General features: G+C 44.6%; 1 protein-coding gene across 1 annotated transcript in view; it reads left to right on the top strand.

Annotated features, from left to right (window-relative positions):
• Positions 1–17,303, top strand: part of LOC143768288 (uncharacterized) — a 67,264-nt gene that overhangs the window by 15,260 nt on the left and 34,701 nt on the right. The window contains exons 6-10 of the mRNA XM_077256982.1: positions 15,898–16,047; positions 16,177–16,356; positions 16,440–16,563; positions 16,647–16,744; positions 16,943–17,033. Of these exons, the coding sequence (XP_077113097.1) occupies positions 15,898–16,047; positions 16,177–16,356; positions 16,440–16,563; positions 16,647–16,744; positions 16,943–17,033 (643 nt within the window). The remainder of the gene's footprint in view (positions 1–15,897; positions 16,048–16,176; positions 16,357–16,439; positions 16,564–16,646; positions 16,745–16,942; positions 17,034–17,303) is intronic.

The raw sequence follows: 17,303 nt of genomic DNA, 5'->3' as shown, positions 1-17,303 counted from the left end.
AAACCTGACCGCTGTCCAGTGGGGAAACTGTTCCTGATAGATGGACTAGTATAGTGATTTCTGAGATTCATTGTTCCGTGTTGGCTGGCCATCCTGGTATTTTGGGTACCAGAGATTTGGTTGGTAGGTCCTTTTGGTGGCCTTCTTTGTCACGGGATGTGCGTTCTTTTGTGCAGTCCCGTGGGACTTGTGCGCGGGCCAAGCCTTGTTGTTCCCTTGCTAGTGGGTTGCTTTTGCATTTTCCGGTCCCTGAGAGGCCCTGGACGCATATTTCTATGGATTTTATTTCGGATCTTCCGGTTTCCCAGAAGATGTCTGTTATCTGGGTTGTTTGTGACCGGTTCTCTAAGATAGTTCATTTGGTGCCTTTGCCTAAATTGCCTTCCTCTTCTGATTTGGTTCCTTTGTTTTTTCAGCATGTGGTTCGTTTGCATGGTATTCCGGAGAATATTGTGTCCGACAGAGGTTCCCAGTTTGTTTCTAGGTTTTGGCGGGCCTTTTGTGCTAGGCTGGGCATTGATTTGTCTTTTTCTTCCGCATTTCATCTTCAGACAAATGGCCAGACCGAGCGAACTAATCAGACTTTGGAAACTTATTTGAGATGCTTTGTGTCTGCTGATCAGGATGATTGGGTGGCTTTCTTGCCATTGGCCGAGTTTGCCCTTAATAATCGGGCTAGTTCAGCTACCTTGGTTTCGCCCTTCTTTTGTAATTTTGGTTTTCATCCTCGTTTTTCTTCGGGGCAGGTTGAGCCTTCTGACTGTCCTGGTGTGGATTCTGTGGTTGACAGGTTGCAGCAGATTTGGGCTCATGTGGTAGACAATTTGGTGTTGTCTCAGGAGGAGGCTCAACGTTTTGCTAACCGTCGTCGGTGTGTTGGTTCCCGGCTTCGGGTTGGGGATCTGGTCTGGTTGTCTTCCCGTCATGTTCCTATGAAGGTTTCTTCCCCCAAGTTTAAGCCTCGGTTTATTGGTCCTTATAGGATTTCTGAGATTATTAATCCGGTGTCTTTTCGATTGGCCCTTCCGGCCTCTTTTGCTATCCATAATGTCTTCCATAGATCTTTATTGCAGAAATATGTGGTGCCCGTTGTTCCCTCCGTTGATCCTCCGGCCCCTGTGTTGGTTGATGGGGAGTTGGAGTATGTGGTTGAGAAGATTTTGGATTCTCGCTTTTCGAGGCGGAGGCTTCAGTACCTTGTCAAATGAAAGGGTTATGGCCAGGAGGATAATTCTTGGGTTTTTGCCTCTGATGTCCATGCTGCTGATTTGGTCCGTGCCTTTCATCTGGCTCGTCCTGATCGGCCTGGGGGATCTGGTGAGGGTTCGGTGACCCCTCCTCAATGAGGGGGTACTGTTGTGAGTTCTGCTCTTGGGTTCCCTCCGGTGGTTGTTGGTGGTAATGCAGTTGTCCCTGGGTTGCAATCTTGGGCAGGTGTCTCTGCTGATTGCAGCTCTGACTGGGATATTTAAGGGTGCAGGATTCATTAGTCCTTGCCAGTTGTCCATTGTTCTTGGAGGTTTTGCATCTCTGTCTGGTTCCTCCTGCCCTGCTGCCAATTCAGCCAACAAAAGTGTCTGGTTTATTTTTCTTAATCACATATGCTGTGTGCTTTACAATTCAGAGCTATTCATTGTTTTTTCTTGTCCAGCTTAGACTGTGTTTGGATTTCTTCAGTCATGTTGGATTCTCAGGAGATGCAGATATACATTCCATGTCTTTAGTTAGATGTGGAATTTTTGTTTTATCGGCTGTGGTATTTTTAGGGTTTTAATACTGACCGCTTAGTACTCTGTCCTATCCTTACTATTTAGCTAGAGGTGCCTCTTTTGCTAAATCCTGTTTTTCTGCCTGCGTGTGTTTTTACTCTTATACTCACAGTCAATATTTGTGGGGGGCTGCCTATCCTTTGGGGCTCTGCTCTGAGGCAAGATAGAATTCCCATTTCCATCTATAGGGGTATTTAGTCCTCCGGCTGTGTCGAGGTGTCTAGGATGTGTTAGGTACACCCCACGGCTACTTCTAGTTGCGGTGTTAAGTTCAGGGTTTGCGGTCAGTACAGATTCCACTTCTCCAGAGAAAGTCTCATGCTGCTCCAAGGTCACCGGATCATAACATAGGAGACCACTGCTAAGGACAGGCAACAAGCAGAAAAGACTTGTTTGTGCTAAAGAACACAAGGAATGTGGACATTAGACCAGTGGAAATCTGTGCTTTGGTCTGATGAGTCCAAATTTGAGATCTTTGGTTCCAACCACCCTGTCTTTGTGCGATGCAGAAAAGGTGAACGGATGGACTCTACATGTATGGTTCCCACCGTGAAGCATGGAGGAGTAGGTGTAATGATGTGGAAGTGCTTTGCTGGTGACACTGTTGGGGATTTATTCAAAATTGAAGGCATACTGAACCTGCATGGCTACCACAGCCTCTTGCAGCAGCATGCTATTCCATCCGGTTTGCGTTTAGTTGGACCATCATTTATTTTTCAACATTACAATGACCCCAAACACACCTCCAGGCTGTGTAAGGGCTATTTGACCAAGAAGGAGAGTGATGGGGTGCTACGCCAGATGACCTGGCCTCCACAGTCACCAGACCTGAACTCAATCGAGATGTTTGGGGTGAGCTGGAACGCAGAGTGAAGGCAAAAGGGCCAACAAGTGCTAAGCATCTCTGGGAACTCCTTCAAGATTGTTGGAAGACCATTTCCGGTGACTACCTCTTGAAGCTCATCAAGAGAATGCCAAGAGTGTGCAAAGCATTCATCAAAGCAAAAGGTGGCTACTTTTGAAGAACCTAGAATATAAGACATATTTTCAGTTGTTTCACACTTTATTGTTAAGTATATAATTCCACATGTGTTAATTCATAGTTTTGATATCTTCAGTGTGAATTTACAATTTTCATAGTCATGAAAATACAGAAAAATCTTTAAATGAGAAGCTGTGTCCAAACTTTTGGTCTATACTGTAGATATATCTATCCATATATCTATCTACATCTATCCATAGATATATTTATCTATACATATATATTTATCCATAGAGATATCTATAGATGGATAGATATATGAATAGATATATCTATCTCATTCCCTCTATCTATCCCATTCGTTCTATCTATCTATAGATAGAAGGAATGAGATAGATATATGTATATATGATAGATAGAATAGATAGATGGAATGAGATAGATGATAGATTTATAGATAGATAATATCTATCGATCTATTATTATTATTTATTATTATAGCGCCATTTATTCCATGGCGCTTTACTTGTAAGGATTGGTATACATAATAAAAACAACCCCGGGAGAAGCTTATTGCGAAACGCGCGTTGGGGTGAGGTGGAACGCTGTGCTGACTGCAGGTAGATATCATTACAATGTCTGGATGTGTATGCACTAGGATTTTTTCTGTATTATGAGCATGCTTAGGCAGCTAGAGGGCAGTAGTGAGTTATATAGTTACTACTTTGCATTTATCATTATTTAATGGTGTACAATATCCAGCTTTCCACCTTATGTTCTGGTGCTAGAGCATTTATGCATTTCTTATAATTTTTTCCAATAAAAGCCTTAAATTCCCTTTAATCTGGATCTCTTCGTTGTGGCTACCTTTAAGGTGTGACCGCTTTTTTTGCTTGGTATAATAAAAACAAGTACAATAATGTTAAACAATACAAGTCATAACTGGTACAGGAGGAGAGAGGACCCTGCCCGCGAAGGCTCACAATCTACAAGGGATGGGTGAGAATACAGTAGGCAAGGGTAGAGCTGGTCATGCAGCGGTTTGGTCGATCGGTGGTTACTGCAGGTTGTAGGCTTGTCGGAAGAGGTGGGTCTTCAGGCTCTTTTTGAAGGTTTCGATGGTAGGCGAGAGTCTGATATGTTGTGGTAGAGGGTTCCAGAGTAGGGGTGATACGCGCGAGAAATCTTGTATACGATTGTGGGAAGAGGAGATAAGAGGGGAGTAGAGAAGGAGATCTTGTGAGGATCGGAGGTTGCGTGTAGGTAAGTACCGGGAGACGAGGTCACAGATGTATGGAGGCGACAGGTTGTGGATGGCTTTGTACGTCATGGTTAGGGTTTTGTACTGGAGTCTCTGGGTAATGTGGAGCCAGTGAAGGGATTGACAGAGGGGAGATGCCGGGGAATAGCCGGGTGACAGGTGGATTAGTCAGGCCGAGGAGTTTAGAATAGATTGGAGGGGTGCGAGAGTGTTCGAGGGGAGGCCACAGAGCAGGAGGTTGCAGTAGTCAAGGCGAGAGATAATGAGGGCATGGACTAGGGTTTTTGCAGATTCTTGGTTGAGGAATGTACGGATCCGTGAAACATTTTTTTTTTTTTTTTTAATTCGTTTATTAACCATAAAGTAAAACAATACAATATACATATTTATGCTCATTAGTATTACATTCAATATGGAACATGTACATTGTATGCATGACTGAATATCACAATGTGCGTTTAACATATCCTTTACTCCATTCGAACCATGCAAATCTAACGTGGAGTCATGAAAATTTATTGTCATTAAACCATAACTACAACTATATCCTACTAACTACTTTTCTGCCGCCTAACAATAAACCCGCACCCTCCTCTGCATAACATCTAGAGAGATTTGACACTTTGCACTAACGCAATCAACTACAAGTTTATAAAGTGAGGTGAAAGGAGTTCCAGCCGCCCCAAATTTTCTCAAATTTACCTGGGCATCCTCTATTTTGATATAGTGTACGTTCGTACGGGATAACTGAATTTACCAACTCAATCCAGGCTCTGAGGGAGGGGCACGAACCCCCCATCCACCGCATTGCCACCACCTTCCTTGCCATAAAAAGTGACTCCCCTAAAAAAATCGCAACGTGATGACCCCAAGTCTCCTCATCCCATACCCCAAATAAACAAATTAATGGCTCAAGAGGTACAGGAGCCAATATTATGGATGAAAGTAATGAGGTAACTTCTTTCCAATATTGAAGGATGATAGGACAGCTCCATATCATGTGAATAAAATCTGCCATACCCCCACACAGTATAATGTTCTCATAGTACCGCCATACCCCCACACACAGTATAATCTTCTCATAGTACCCCAATTCCCCCACAGACTGTATAATGTTTTCATAGTACCGCTATACCCCCACACACAGTATAATGTTCTCATCGTACCGCCATACCCCCACACACAGTATAATGTTCTCATCGTACCGCCATACCCCCACACACTGTATAATGTTCTCATAGTACCGCCATACTCCCACACACAGTATAATGTTCCTACAGTACCGCCATACCCTCACACACAGTATAATGTTCTCACAGTACTGCTATACCCCCACACAGTATAATGTTCCTACAGTACCACTATACGCCCCCCACAGAGTATAATGTTCCTACAGTACCACTATACCTTCCCACACAGTATAATGTTCCTACAGTACCATCATCCCACCACACACAGTATTTTGTTCCCTCAATAGTGGCTTCCCACAGACACAGGATAATGTTTCCACAGGACTGGCATCCCGCTCACACACAGTATAATGTCCCCACAGTACTGCCATCCCCCCACTTTCTAATGTTCCCACAGTACTGCCCCCTACATGCACAATATGGAACCATGCACCTCACTGACTACCTCCGACCACCAACAGTTAATTAATAAATACTCACTTAGCCTCCTTCTTGGTGCAAATACTAATGAACCCAGGATCTATGAGATATTTACCATACGATAGTTGGATAGGCAGGAGTGTATCATCCCACTTGGTTGCTATGATGCCTATGAATTGACAGGGCTTGGTGGGGTGTGGTATTTGTCACCCTCTCCTTCCCATCATAATAATTTCAGCTAAAGGGCAAGTAGGAAGAGAGAGGCTAAATGCCAGAATTGGTGCATCTTAGAGATGTGACTTTTCTGGGTGGCTGAAAGCTGATATTTTTAGCCTGGGGGGTGCAGTATCCATGGCCTCTTCCTAGGCTATTAATATCAACCCGCAACTGTCTGCATAGCCTTTGCTGGTTATTAAATATAGGTGCACCCTACGTCACTTTTTTAGAGGAGTCCCCGATTTTAATAGCCACTAAAGGCTAAGTATACAGTTGTGAGCTGATATTAATAGCCTGGAAAGCTCCATGGGTATTACCCCTTTCCTAGGCTATAAAGAAACTCCTGTGTGTGAATCGGAGCTGAGATCTAAAGTGATAGAAGATTACAGTGCGGGGAAGACGGGAAACCTTCATATAGACGGCCGGTGGTGATGGAGTCAGTGACCGACTCTGGCCAAATATGTTTCTAGAGCCGCAGTAGAAGATGAAGATGTCGTCCTCATCATGAAGTAGTTATTTCTCATGTCGCGTGTAATGAATATCTCCTGCACTATTGCTAATGCCGATTCCAGGGTCGGTAAATGAGACGAGAATTAGCGTTATGGAAGATGAGTCTATGAGAAACATATTCAGCTGCCGACTCCGAGGAGGAAACTGCTTGTTGTCTGTGGCCTAAATACAGTCATATGAAAAAGTTTGGGCACCCCTATTAATCTTAAGCTTAATGTTTTATAAAAATTGTTTTGTTTTTTTCAACAGCTATTTGTTTCATATATCTAATAACTGTTGGACACAGTAATGTTTCTGCCTTGAAATGAGGTTTATTGTACTAACAGAAAATGTGCAATCTGCATTCAAACAAAATTTGACAGGTGCATAAGTATGGGCACCCATATCATTTTCTTGTTTAAAATACTCCTACCTACTTTGTACTGACTTACTAAAGCACTTTTTTTGGTTTTGTAACATCATTGAGCTTTGAACTTCATAGCCAGGTGTATGCAATCATGAGAAAAGCTACTTAAAGTGGCCACTTGCAAGTTGTTCTCCTGTTTGAATCTCCTCTGACGAGTGGCATCATGGGCTCCTCAAAACAACTGTCAAATGATCTGAAAATAAAGATTATTCAACATAGTTGTTCAGGGGAAGGATACAAAAAGCTGTCTCAGAGATTTACCCTATCAATTTCCACTGTGAGGAACATAGTAAGGAAATGGAAGAACACAGGTACAGTTCTTGTTAAGGCCAGAAGTGGCAGGCCAAGAAAAACATCAAAAAGGCATAGAAGAAGAATGGTGAGATCAGTCAAGGACAGTCCTCAGACCACCTCCAGAGAGCTGCAGCATCAACTTGCTGCAGATGGTGTCACTGTGCATCGGTCAACTATACATCGCACTGTGTTTTTTTGCCGCCATGCATAACGCCTTTTTGTATGACCAAACAACTCAATCTTGGTTTCATCAGTCCACAGGACCTCCTTCCAAAAAGAAATTGGCTTCTCCAAATGTGCTTTTGCATACCTCAGCCGACTCTGTTTGTGGCGTGCTTGCAGAAACGGCTTCTTTCGCATCACTCTCCCATACAGCTTCTCCTTGTGCAAAGTACGTTGTATAGTTGACCGATGCACAGTGACACCATCTGCAGCAAGTTGATGCTGCAGCTCTCTGGAGATGGTCTGAGGATTGTCCTTGACTGATCTCACCATTCTTCTTCTCTGCCTTTCTGATGTTTTTCTTGGCCTGCCACCATTTACCAGTGGTTTTGGCACTGTGAGCAGGTGCCAGGTCGTGCTGAAAAAATGAAATCTTCATCTCCATAAAGCATTTCAGCCGATGGAAGCATGAAGTGCTCCAAAATCTCCTGATAGCTAGCTGCATTGACCCTGCCCTTGATGAAACACAGTGGACCAACACCAGCAGCTGACATGGCACCCCACACCATCACTGACTGTGGGTACTTGACACTGGACTTCAGGCATTTTGGCATTTCCTTCTCCCCAGTCTTCCTCCAGACTCTGGCACCTTGATTTCCGAATGACATGCAAAATTTGCTTTCATCAGAAAAAAGTACTTGGGACCACTTAGCAACAGTCCAGTGCTGCTTCTCTGTAGCCCAGGTCAGGCGCTTCTGCCGCTGTTTATGGTTCAAAAGTGGCTTTACCTGGGGAATGCGGCACCTGTAGCCCATTTCCTGCACACGCCTGTGCACGGTGGCTCTGGATGTTTCCACACCACACTGGTAAATGGTTTACTGACCATGGTATTACTGTGCTCAATTGGCCTGCCAACTCTCCTGACCTGAACCCCATAGAGAATCTGTGGGATATTGTGAAGAGAAAGTTGAGAGACGCAAGACCCAACACTCTGGATGAGCTTAAGGCCGCTATTGAAGCATCCTGGGCCTCCATAACATCTCAGCAGTGTCACAGGCTGATTGCCTCCATGCCACGCCGCATTGAAGCAGTCATTTCTGCCAAAGGATTCCCGACCAAGTATTGAGTGCATAACTGAACATTATTATTTGATGGTTTTTTTGTTTGTTATTAAAAAACACTTTTATTTGATTGGACGGGTGAAATATGCTAATTTATTGAGACAGGTTTTTTGGGTTATCAGGAGTTGTATGCCAAAATCATCAGTATTAAAACAATAAAAGACCTGACAAATTTCAGTTGGTGGATAATGAATCTATAATATATGAAAGTTTAATTGTAATCATTACATTATGGTAAATAATGAAATTTAACACTATATGCTAATTTTTTGAGAAGGACCTGTACATGTGCCGCATTTAGTAAAATCACAGCACCATAAAGCAGACACTGGCGCACTACTATTGCACAGATCCAAAATGAAGGGGTGCAGAAGAGTGGTAATGTAACATGACAAAGCAAAAAGAGAAAAAGACCACTCCAAAATACGCACACCACTACTGAATATAAATATAAAAGGGCAAACTTTTATTGAAGAAACAATTAACAACATCTAAAAATTCCCACAATCCCCAAGATGATCCCGCCAAACATGACAGAGGTCAAGAAAATGCATATCTATTATAGGCTTTTTATAATATGACAACATATGATATAAAATACAATAACCATATACCACGTGTCCTCTTATGACACAAATAGCTGATAAGCCCCCGGGGTTGAAGATATAAAGCCATATGTATGCACCAGAGATAAACAGAAGACCCCTCTGGGTAACTGAGTACACAGTACAATGTTATATATAATCTACCTGTATGCCAGAGAAATTCTGATGTGCATAAGAATGTTATGCCACAAATTGACAATGGGCGCAGCAATGTCAGCCAAGACCATATGCCCAATCATGTGCAAAAGAACGTTGCACCATGGTCTGTAAGCGTAAAGATAACTTCAATACGGTGCCGATAAAGACCTAGGTGCAGCCATGTGTCAAAACCCAGATAGACAGAGGGCTACCACCGGGGGAAGAAAAAACAGGCAGGGATCAGCGTGGGGACGAACCCTACGCGTGTCGCCGTTACATGGACGGCTTCTTCAGGGGAAGGTGCAGAGAAAGCAATCAATGTCAGTTTAAATACCTTTTAGCATGGTCAGATACGCGCGCGAGGTATGCAGAGGGCCGGAACCGGAAATGAGTCGCGAAGGGCAGAGAGATTGCAGGCAGACGTCTCTGCCAATAGTACACAATGCACAATAGTAAAATCACAGCCACCAATGTGGGAGACTGGGGATCAAATCCTGGCTCTGCCCTGTTGGACATAATATACCAGTAGTGGTCCATAATACTATGGTGCCTACCTCAATAAACATGAGTGTCACGAGCAAAGAGAGTCATGCCGGCTCAGACGTCACCTGGATTAACAAGGTCCGCGTCAGATGTCGACGAACCAGAATAATTTGAGCATAAATGGGCTACTGGACCAAACCACACATGGACAAGGCAAGAGGGAATGGGAGCCAGTGAAGAGATTTGCAGAGGGGAGAAGCAGAGGAGTAGCGAGGACAGAGATGAATTAGTCGGGCAGCAGAGTTAAGGATGGACTGGAGAGGTGCAAGGGTTTTAGCAGGGAGACCGCAGAAAAGGATGTTGCAGTAGTCGAAGCTGGAGATCATCACACATCCTCCATCCCATAGTCCAGTGCCCGTATACCCATCATACATATCCTCCATCCCATAGTCCAGTGCCCATATACCCATCATACATATCCTCCATCCCATAGTCCAGTGCCCATATACCCATCATACACATCCTCCATCCCATAGTCCAGTGCCCATATACCCATCACACATCCTCCATCCCATAGTCCAGTGCCCATATACTCATCATACATATCCTCCATCCCATAGTCCCGTGCCCATATACCCATCACACATCCTCCATCCCATAGTCCAGTGCCCATATACCCATCATACATCATCCCATAGTCCCGTGCCCATATACCCATCACACATCCTCCATCCCATAGTCCAGTGCCCATATACCCATCATACATCCTCCATCCCATAGTCCAGTGCCCATATACCCATCATACATCATCCCATAGTCCCGTGCCCATATACCCATCACACATCCTCCATCCCATAGTCCCGTGCCCATATACCCATCACACATCCTCCATCCCATAGTCCAGTGCCCATATACCCATCATACATCATCCCATAGTCCCGTGCCCATATACCCATCACACATCCTCCATCCCATAGTCCTGTGCCCATATACCCATCACACATCCTCCACCCCATAGTCCCGTGCCCATATACCCATCACACATCCTCCACCCCATAGTCCCGTGCCCATATACCCATCACACATCCTCCATCCCATAGTCCCGTGCCCATATACCCATCACACATCCTCCATCCCATAGTCCCGTGCCCATATACCCATCACACATCCTCCATCCCATAGTCCCGTGCCCATATACCCATCACACATCCTCCATCCCATAGTCCAGTGCCCATATACCCATCACACATCCTCCTTCCCATAGTCCAGTGCCCATATACCCATCACACATCCTCCATCCCATAGTCCCGTGCCCATATACCCATCATACACATCCTCCATCCCATAGTCCCATCCCCATATACCCATCACACATCCTCCTTCCCATAGTCCAGTGCCCATATACCCATCACACATCCTCCATCCCATAGTCCCGTGCCCATATACCTATCACACATTCTCCATCCCATAGTCCCGTGCCCATATACCCATCACACATCCTCCATCCCATAGTCCCGTGCCCATATACCCATCACACATCCTCCATCCCATAGTCCCGTGCCCATATACCCATCACACATCCTCCATCCCATAGTCCCGTGCCCATATACCCATCACACATTCTCCATCCCATAGTCCCGTGCCCATATACCCATCACACATCCTCCATCCCATAGTCCAGTGACCATATACCCATCACACATCCTCCATCCCATAGTCCCGTGCCCATATACCCATCACACATCCTCCATCCCATAGTCCCGTGCCCATATACCTATCACACATTCTCCATCCCATAGTCCCGTGCCCATATACCCATCACACATCCTCCATCCCATAGTCCCGTGCCCATATACCCATCACACATCCTCCATCCCATAGTCCAGTGCCCATATACCTATCACACATTCTCCATCCCATAGTCCCGTGCCCATATACCCATCACACATCCTCCATCCCATAGTCCCGTGCCCATACACCCATCACACACATCCTCCATCCCATAGTCCCGAGCTGGGTGGCGCTGAGCAGGGAGTTCCTGGAGATGTGCTGTTATGTAACCTGGCAGTGCGGCTCTGTGTGCGGCCGCTGATGATGCGATTTTCTACGCCGGTAACAATAGAGCGCGGCAGTAATAGAGGAGGGGGATTCATTTCTGTCATGTGCTCTCTGCTCCTTTCTGGGGGGCAGACAATGGCTGGAGCTTATGTTCCCAGGGATGATAGATGTCTCCCACCCGGTCAGTGTCTGCTGAGGTGTTGTGGAGCGGGAAAACTGCTGCTCATAGCAACCAATCACAGCTCAGCTTCTTTTACACTGCTCTGGTGAAATGAAAGATGCTTAGTGATTGGTTGCTATGTGGAATGGGCGTGGCCTGACACACACACACACACACATACACACACATACATACATACATACATACATACATACATACATACATACATACATACATACATACACTCAGCTTTATATATATATATAGATTTTTTTCTTTACGTTGGAGGGCCCAATTCCAGCTGTTGCTGTCGGACCTGTGATTTCTATCTCCTCCACTGTGTACAGGATAATAGAGTATAATAACGTAGTTATGGACGAGACCTAACTAACATTGTGCAGTGACTCTGCTTTCCATATAGTGATGGATATTTCTTGTTGCTGAAGCTATGATGTTTTTCACTTTAACCCTTTGTTAAACCCCTCTGATCAGTGCGATCACACAACATACAAGCCTCTGATGGCTCCGGTGATGCCCTGTACTACTGTAGTGCCGTGTATCATCACTGCTGTCAGTGTAATACTAACGGCCCCATACACATGAGATAAGAGTTGGCTGAACGGTCATTTGGCAGACGGCTATCTCTCCCGACTCCCCCATACACACAAATATTCCAGCTTTCCTGGGGTCTGTATGAGAGAGTCGCCTCCAGACTCCTCTAGCGGAGGATTATCTACAGGAGGAACAAACGGATTATCCTCTGAAATTCAGGATGTCCGATCCTTCTCTGCCCTGACATCATCTGTCGGGAGGCCCCAAATACATTATATAGTCGCCCAAACCCCCGAAATCAGTGATTTCATGGAACAATAGTCTAATGTGTGTGGGGGTGGTAAAAGGTAACTTATTGGACGCTGCCTCTGGCCTAATAGACCTTCATACATTGCAGCCCAGACCCCATTATTAGGCATGTAAGTATCGTAATAACTAGGCCGCCCTATACTATCGAGTACTTGGGGGCGGGGGGCATTCAGCCAAACTCTGTCACCTTCTTAGGGTACCGTCTCACAGTGGCACTTTGGTCGCTACGACGGCACGATCCGTGACGTTCCAGCGATATCCATACGATATCGCAGTGTCTGACACGCTACTGCGATCAGGGACCCCGCTGAGAATCGTACATCGTAGCAGATCGTTTGAAACTTTCTTTCGTCGTCAAGTGTCCGGCTGTGGCGGCATGATCGCATCGTGTAACAAAGGTGTGCACGATATTGTATACGATGTGCGCACAGTAACCAACGGCTTCTACATCGCAAATACGTCGTGAAATTATCACTCCAGCGCTGTGCATTGCGAAGTGTGACCGCAGTCTACGACGCTGGAGTGATAATGGAGCGACGCTGGAGCGTCACGGATCGTGCCGTCGTAGCGACCAAAGTGTCACTGTGAGACGGTACCCTTAGATGCCATGTTTGCTTTTCACAGCAGCAAGTGGATAAGCTGCCAGGGTTTTTGTTGAATCCTCATCTGTGCCGTCCCTGCGGTGCACATCTATGTTCTGGGACACAAAAAGATTAATTTTTTTTATAATAAATGTTTAACATGTTAAAAATTATAAAATGTGTCTTCTGCTTTTTCCATGTTTTTTTTCTTTTTACAAGAATTGTTGGAGCCAATTTTCTTCAGAAACATTTCAATATCTGCTTTTTTTCTGCTGTTTTTCCTATAATATCAGAAAGCCTAAGGCCAGAAATAAACCCCATAAATCACTGTACATGGAGACTCTGGGATCAGATCATTTCTGTCCGCGTTGATTGTGGAAACAAAAAATCTTCTCTACAAGCCTCAAACTTCTGTGTGTGAATCAGAGCTGAAATCTAACGTGATAGAAGATTACAGTGCGGGGAAGACGGGAAACCTTCACATACATAGTTACATAGTTACATAGTTATTAAGGTTGAAGGAAGACTTTAAGTCCATCTAGTCCAACCCATAGCCTAACCTAACATGCCCTAACATGTTGATCCAGGGGAAGGCAAAAAAACCCATGTGGCAAAGAGTAACTCCACCATGGGGAAAAAAATTCCTTCCCGACTCCACATACGGCAATCAGACTAGTTCCCTGGATCAACGCCTTATCAAGGAATCTAGTGTATATACCCTGTAACATTATACTTTTCCAGAAAGGTATCCAGTCCCCTCTTAAATTTAAGTAATGAATCACTCATTACAACATCATACGGCATTGAGTTCCATAGTCTCACTGCTCTTACAGTACAGAATCCGCGTCTGTTATTATGCTTAAACCTTCTTTCCTCCAGACATAGAGGATGCCCCCTTGTCCCTGTCTCAGGTCTATGATTAAAAAGATCATTAGAAAGGTCTTTGTACTGTCCCCTCATATATTTATACATTAACATAAGATCACCCCTTAGTCTTCGTTTTTCCAAACTAAATAGCCCCAAGTGTAATAACCTATTTTGGTATTGCAGACCCCCCAGTCCTCTAATAACCTTGGTCGCTCTTCTCTGCACCCGCTCCAGTTCAGCTATGTCTTTCTTATACACCGGAGACCAGAACTGTGCACAGTATTCTAAGTGTGGTCGCACTAGTGACTTGTATAGAGGTGAAATTATGTTCTCCTCATGAGCATCTATGCCTCTTTTAATGCATCCCATTATTTTATTTGCCTTTGTAGCAGCTGCCTGACACTGGCCACTGAATATGAGTTTGTCATCCACCCATACACCCAGGTCTTTTTCATTGACGGTTTTGTCTAGAGATTTAGAATTAAGCACATAGTTATACATCTTATTACTTCTGCCCAAGTGCATGACCTTACATTTATCCCCATTAAAGCTCATTTGCCATTTGTCAGCCCAAGCTTGTAGTTTACATAAATCATCCTGTAATATAAAATTGTCCTCCTCTATATTGATTACCCTGCAGAGTTTAGTGTCATCTGCAAATATTAGAATTCCACTCTGAATGCCCCCTACAAGGTCATTAATAAATATGTTAAAAAGAAGAGGGCCCAATACTGACCCCTGTGGTACCCCACTGCTAACCGCGACCCAGTCCGAGTGTGCTCCATTAATAACCACCCTTTGTTTCCTATCCCTGAGCCAGCTCTCAATCCACTTACACACATTTTCCCCTATCCCCATTATTCTCATTTTATGTAACAACCTGTTGTGTGGCACCGTATCAAAAGCTTTTGAAAAGTCCATATACACTACATCTACTGGGTTCACTTGGTCCAGACCGGAACTTACATGAACGGTCCCTAGTAAACCCGTGCTGATACTGGGTCATGAGGTTATTCCTCTTCAGATACTCCAGTATAGTATCCCTTAGAATGCCCTCCAGGATTTTACCCACAGTAGAGGTTAAGCTTACTGGCCTATAATTACCGAGTTCAGTTTTTGCCCCTTTTTGAATATTGGCACCACATTTGCTATACGCCAGTCCTGTGGTACAGACCCTGTTATTATGGAGTCTTTAAAGATTAAAAATAATGGTCTATCAATGACTGTACTTAATTCCTGCAGTACTCGGGGGTGTATCCCATCCGGGCCCGGAGGTTTGTCAATTTTAGTGATTTTTAGACGCTGCCGTACTTCCTGCTGGGTTAAGCAGGTGACACTTAATTGGGAATTTTTGTTATCACTGATCATATTGTCTGCCATGGGATTTTCTTTTGTAAATACTGATGATATAGACGGCCGGTGGTGATGGAGTCAGTGACCGACTCTGGCCACATATGTCTCTAGAGCCGTAGTAGAAGATGAAGATGTCGTCCTCACCATGAAGTAGTTATTTCTCATGTCGTGTAATGAATATCTCCTGCAGTATTGCTAATGCCGATTCCAGGGTCGGTAAATGAGACGAGAATTAGCGTTATGGAAGATGAGTCTATGAGGAACGTATTTAGCTGCCGACTCCGAGGAGGAAACTGCTTGTTGTCTGTGGCCTAAATATATAGGTTTTATTAGTAGATGTAAAGAAGGAAACTAAATACTGTAAAATAATAAATCTCCTCATATGTTTCCCTTATTATCTCCAGTAATTGTATTATTACAGGATTCTTATGATATTACATCGGCTCATCTTCTCATTCAGGTCTCTACAATATCGGATCCTCGCAGTGAAGATCTTCTACAGAAGAGAATTTTCCTGATTTACCCATCAAAGATGGATATGGACAGAGACAAGATGGCGGAGAGGATGTTACACCTCACCCTAGAGATCCTCTTCCGGCTTACTGGAGAGGTGAGAGATTCTGATGACGTCACATTACATCATTCTTATCTATGGGAATAACAGATGGACAGAACTGGAGAGGTGAGGACTCTGGAAATGTCTGTAGTGAGGTTTATTAATGTGTCTCTCCATTACCAGGATTACACGGTGGTGAAGAAGACCTCTAGTGATCGCTGTCAGGACCCTGTGTCTGAGGGATGGGATAGACCCCTGAGCCCAATCACGGGGCCTCCACCTCACCCCCTGATCCGTGAGGACATCAATGACCAGAAGATCCTAGAACTCACCTACAAGATGATTGAGCTGCTGACTGGAGAGGTGACACTGCTGGGAATGCTGGGACATTATACAGTAAGACTATGAAGGGATCGGGGGGATGACGGTATCATTGTATGTGTCAGGTTCCTGTAAGGTGTCAGGATGTCGCTGTCTATTTCTCCATGGAGGAGTGGGAGTATTTAGAAGGACACAGAGATCTGTACAAGGACGTCATAATGGAGGTTCCCCAGCCCCTCACATCTCCAGGTAATAGACAGGACTAAATACACACGGCCTATAATTATCTGTATGTAAAGAATGAATTCACTCCCTGTATGTGTTTCCTCCAGATCTATCCAGTAAGAGGACAACACCAGAGAGATGTCCCCGTCCTCTTCTTCCACAGGACTGTAACCAAGAAGATCCCAGTGCTCCTCAGGATCATCAGGTAGATGGAGAGAAGGTGTCAGGAGATCTCCCCTATGATGTGTAGACGCCGGTGAAGGTCTTGTGCTCAGTCTTGTTTTATCCACCAGTATTATATGTTTTATACTTGTGTAATGAGAACGGTGGAGATGGCAGGATTAGAGCTGATCATAGATGGGACTTCTCCATCTGTCGGTGACTTTTATAATATTTGTTTCAGGGTGAAGATCTGACCCATATTAATACTACAGAGACGTATGTGAGGGGGGATGAGTGGTGTAAAGAGGAGATTCCTACATATGACTACCCAGGTGAGTAGTGACCACTAAATGCAGAGAAGTCACAGATTCTTCTCATCACCGGCTGTGGCTGCTTTATCGGTGGTGTAGTCCGGCCGTATTACCATGATCACCATTTTGTCACTAGACCACAACATTCTCCTCCACCCAAAACTGTTCAAATAACTTTGGTATTGACAGCCCTTTTCTATAGAACTTACAACCTGGTAGATCCACCTACCCCCTGGGTTTAGGAGACGCTGTTACCTGCCCAGATCTGTAAACTATAAAGCCAAATGACAG

This window comes from Ranitomeya variabilis, chromosome 4 (assembly GCF_051348905.1).
Source record: "Ranitomeya variabilis isolate aRanVar5 chromosome 4, aRanVar5.hap1, whole genome shotgun sequence".
Classification (NCBI taxonomy): domain Eukaryota; kingdom Metazoa; phylum Chordata; class Amphibia; order Anura; family Dendrobatidae; genus Ranitomeya; species Ranitomeya variabilis.
This window is presented reverse-complemented; position numbering and strand designations above follow the sequence as displayed.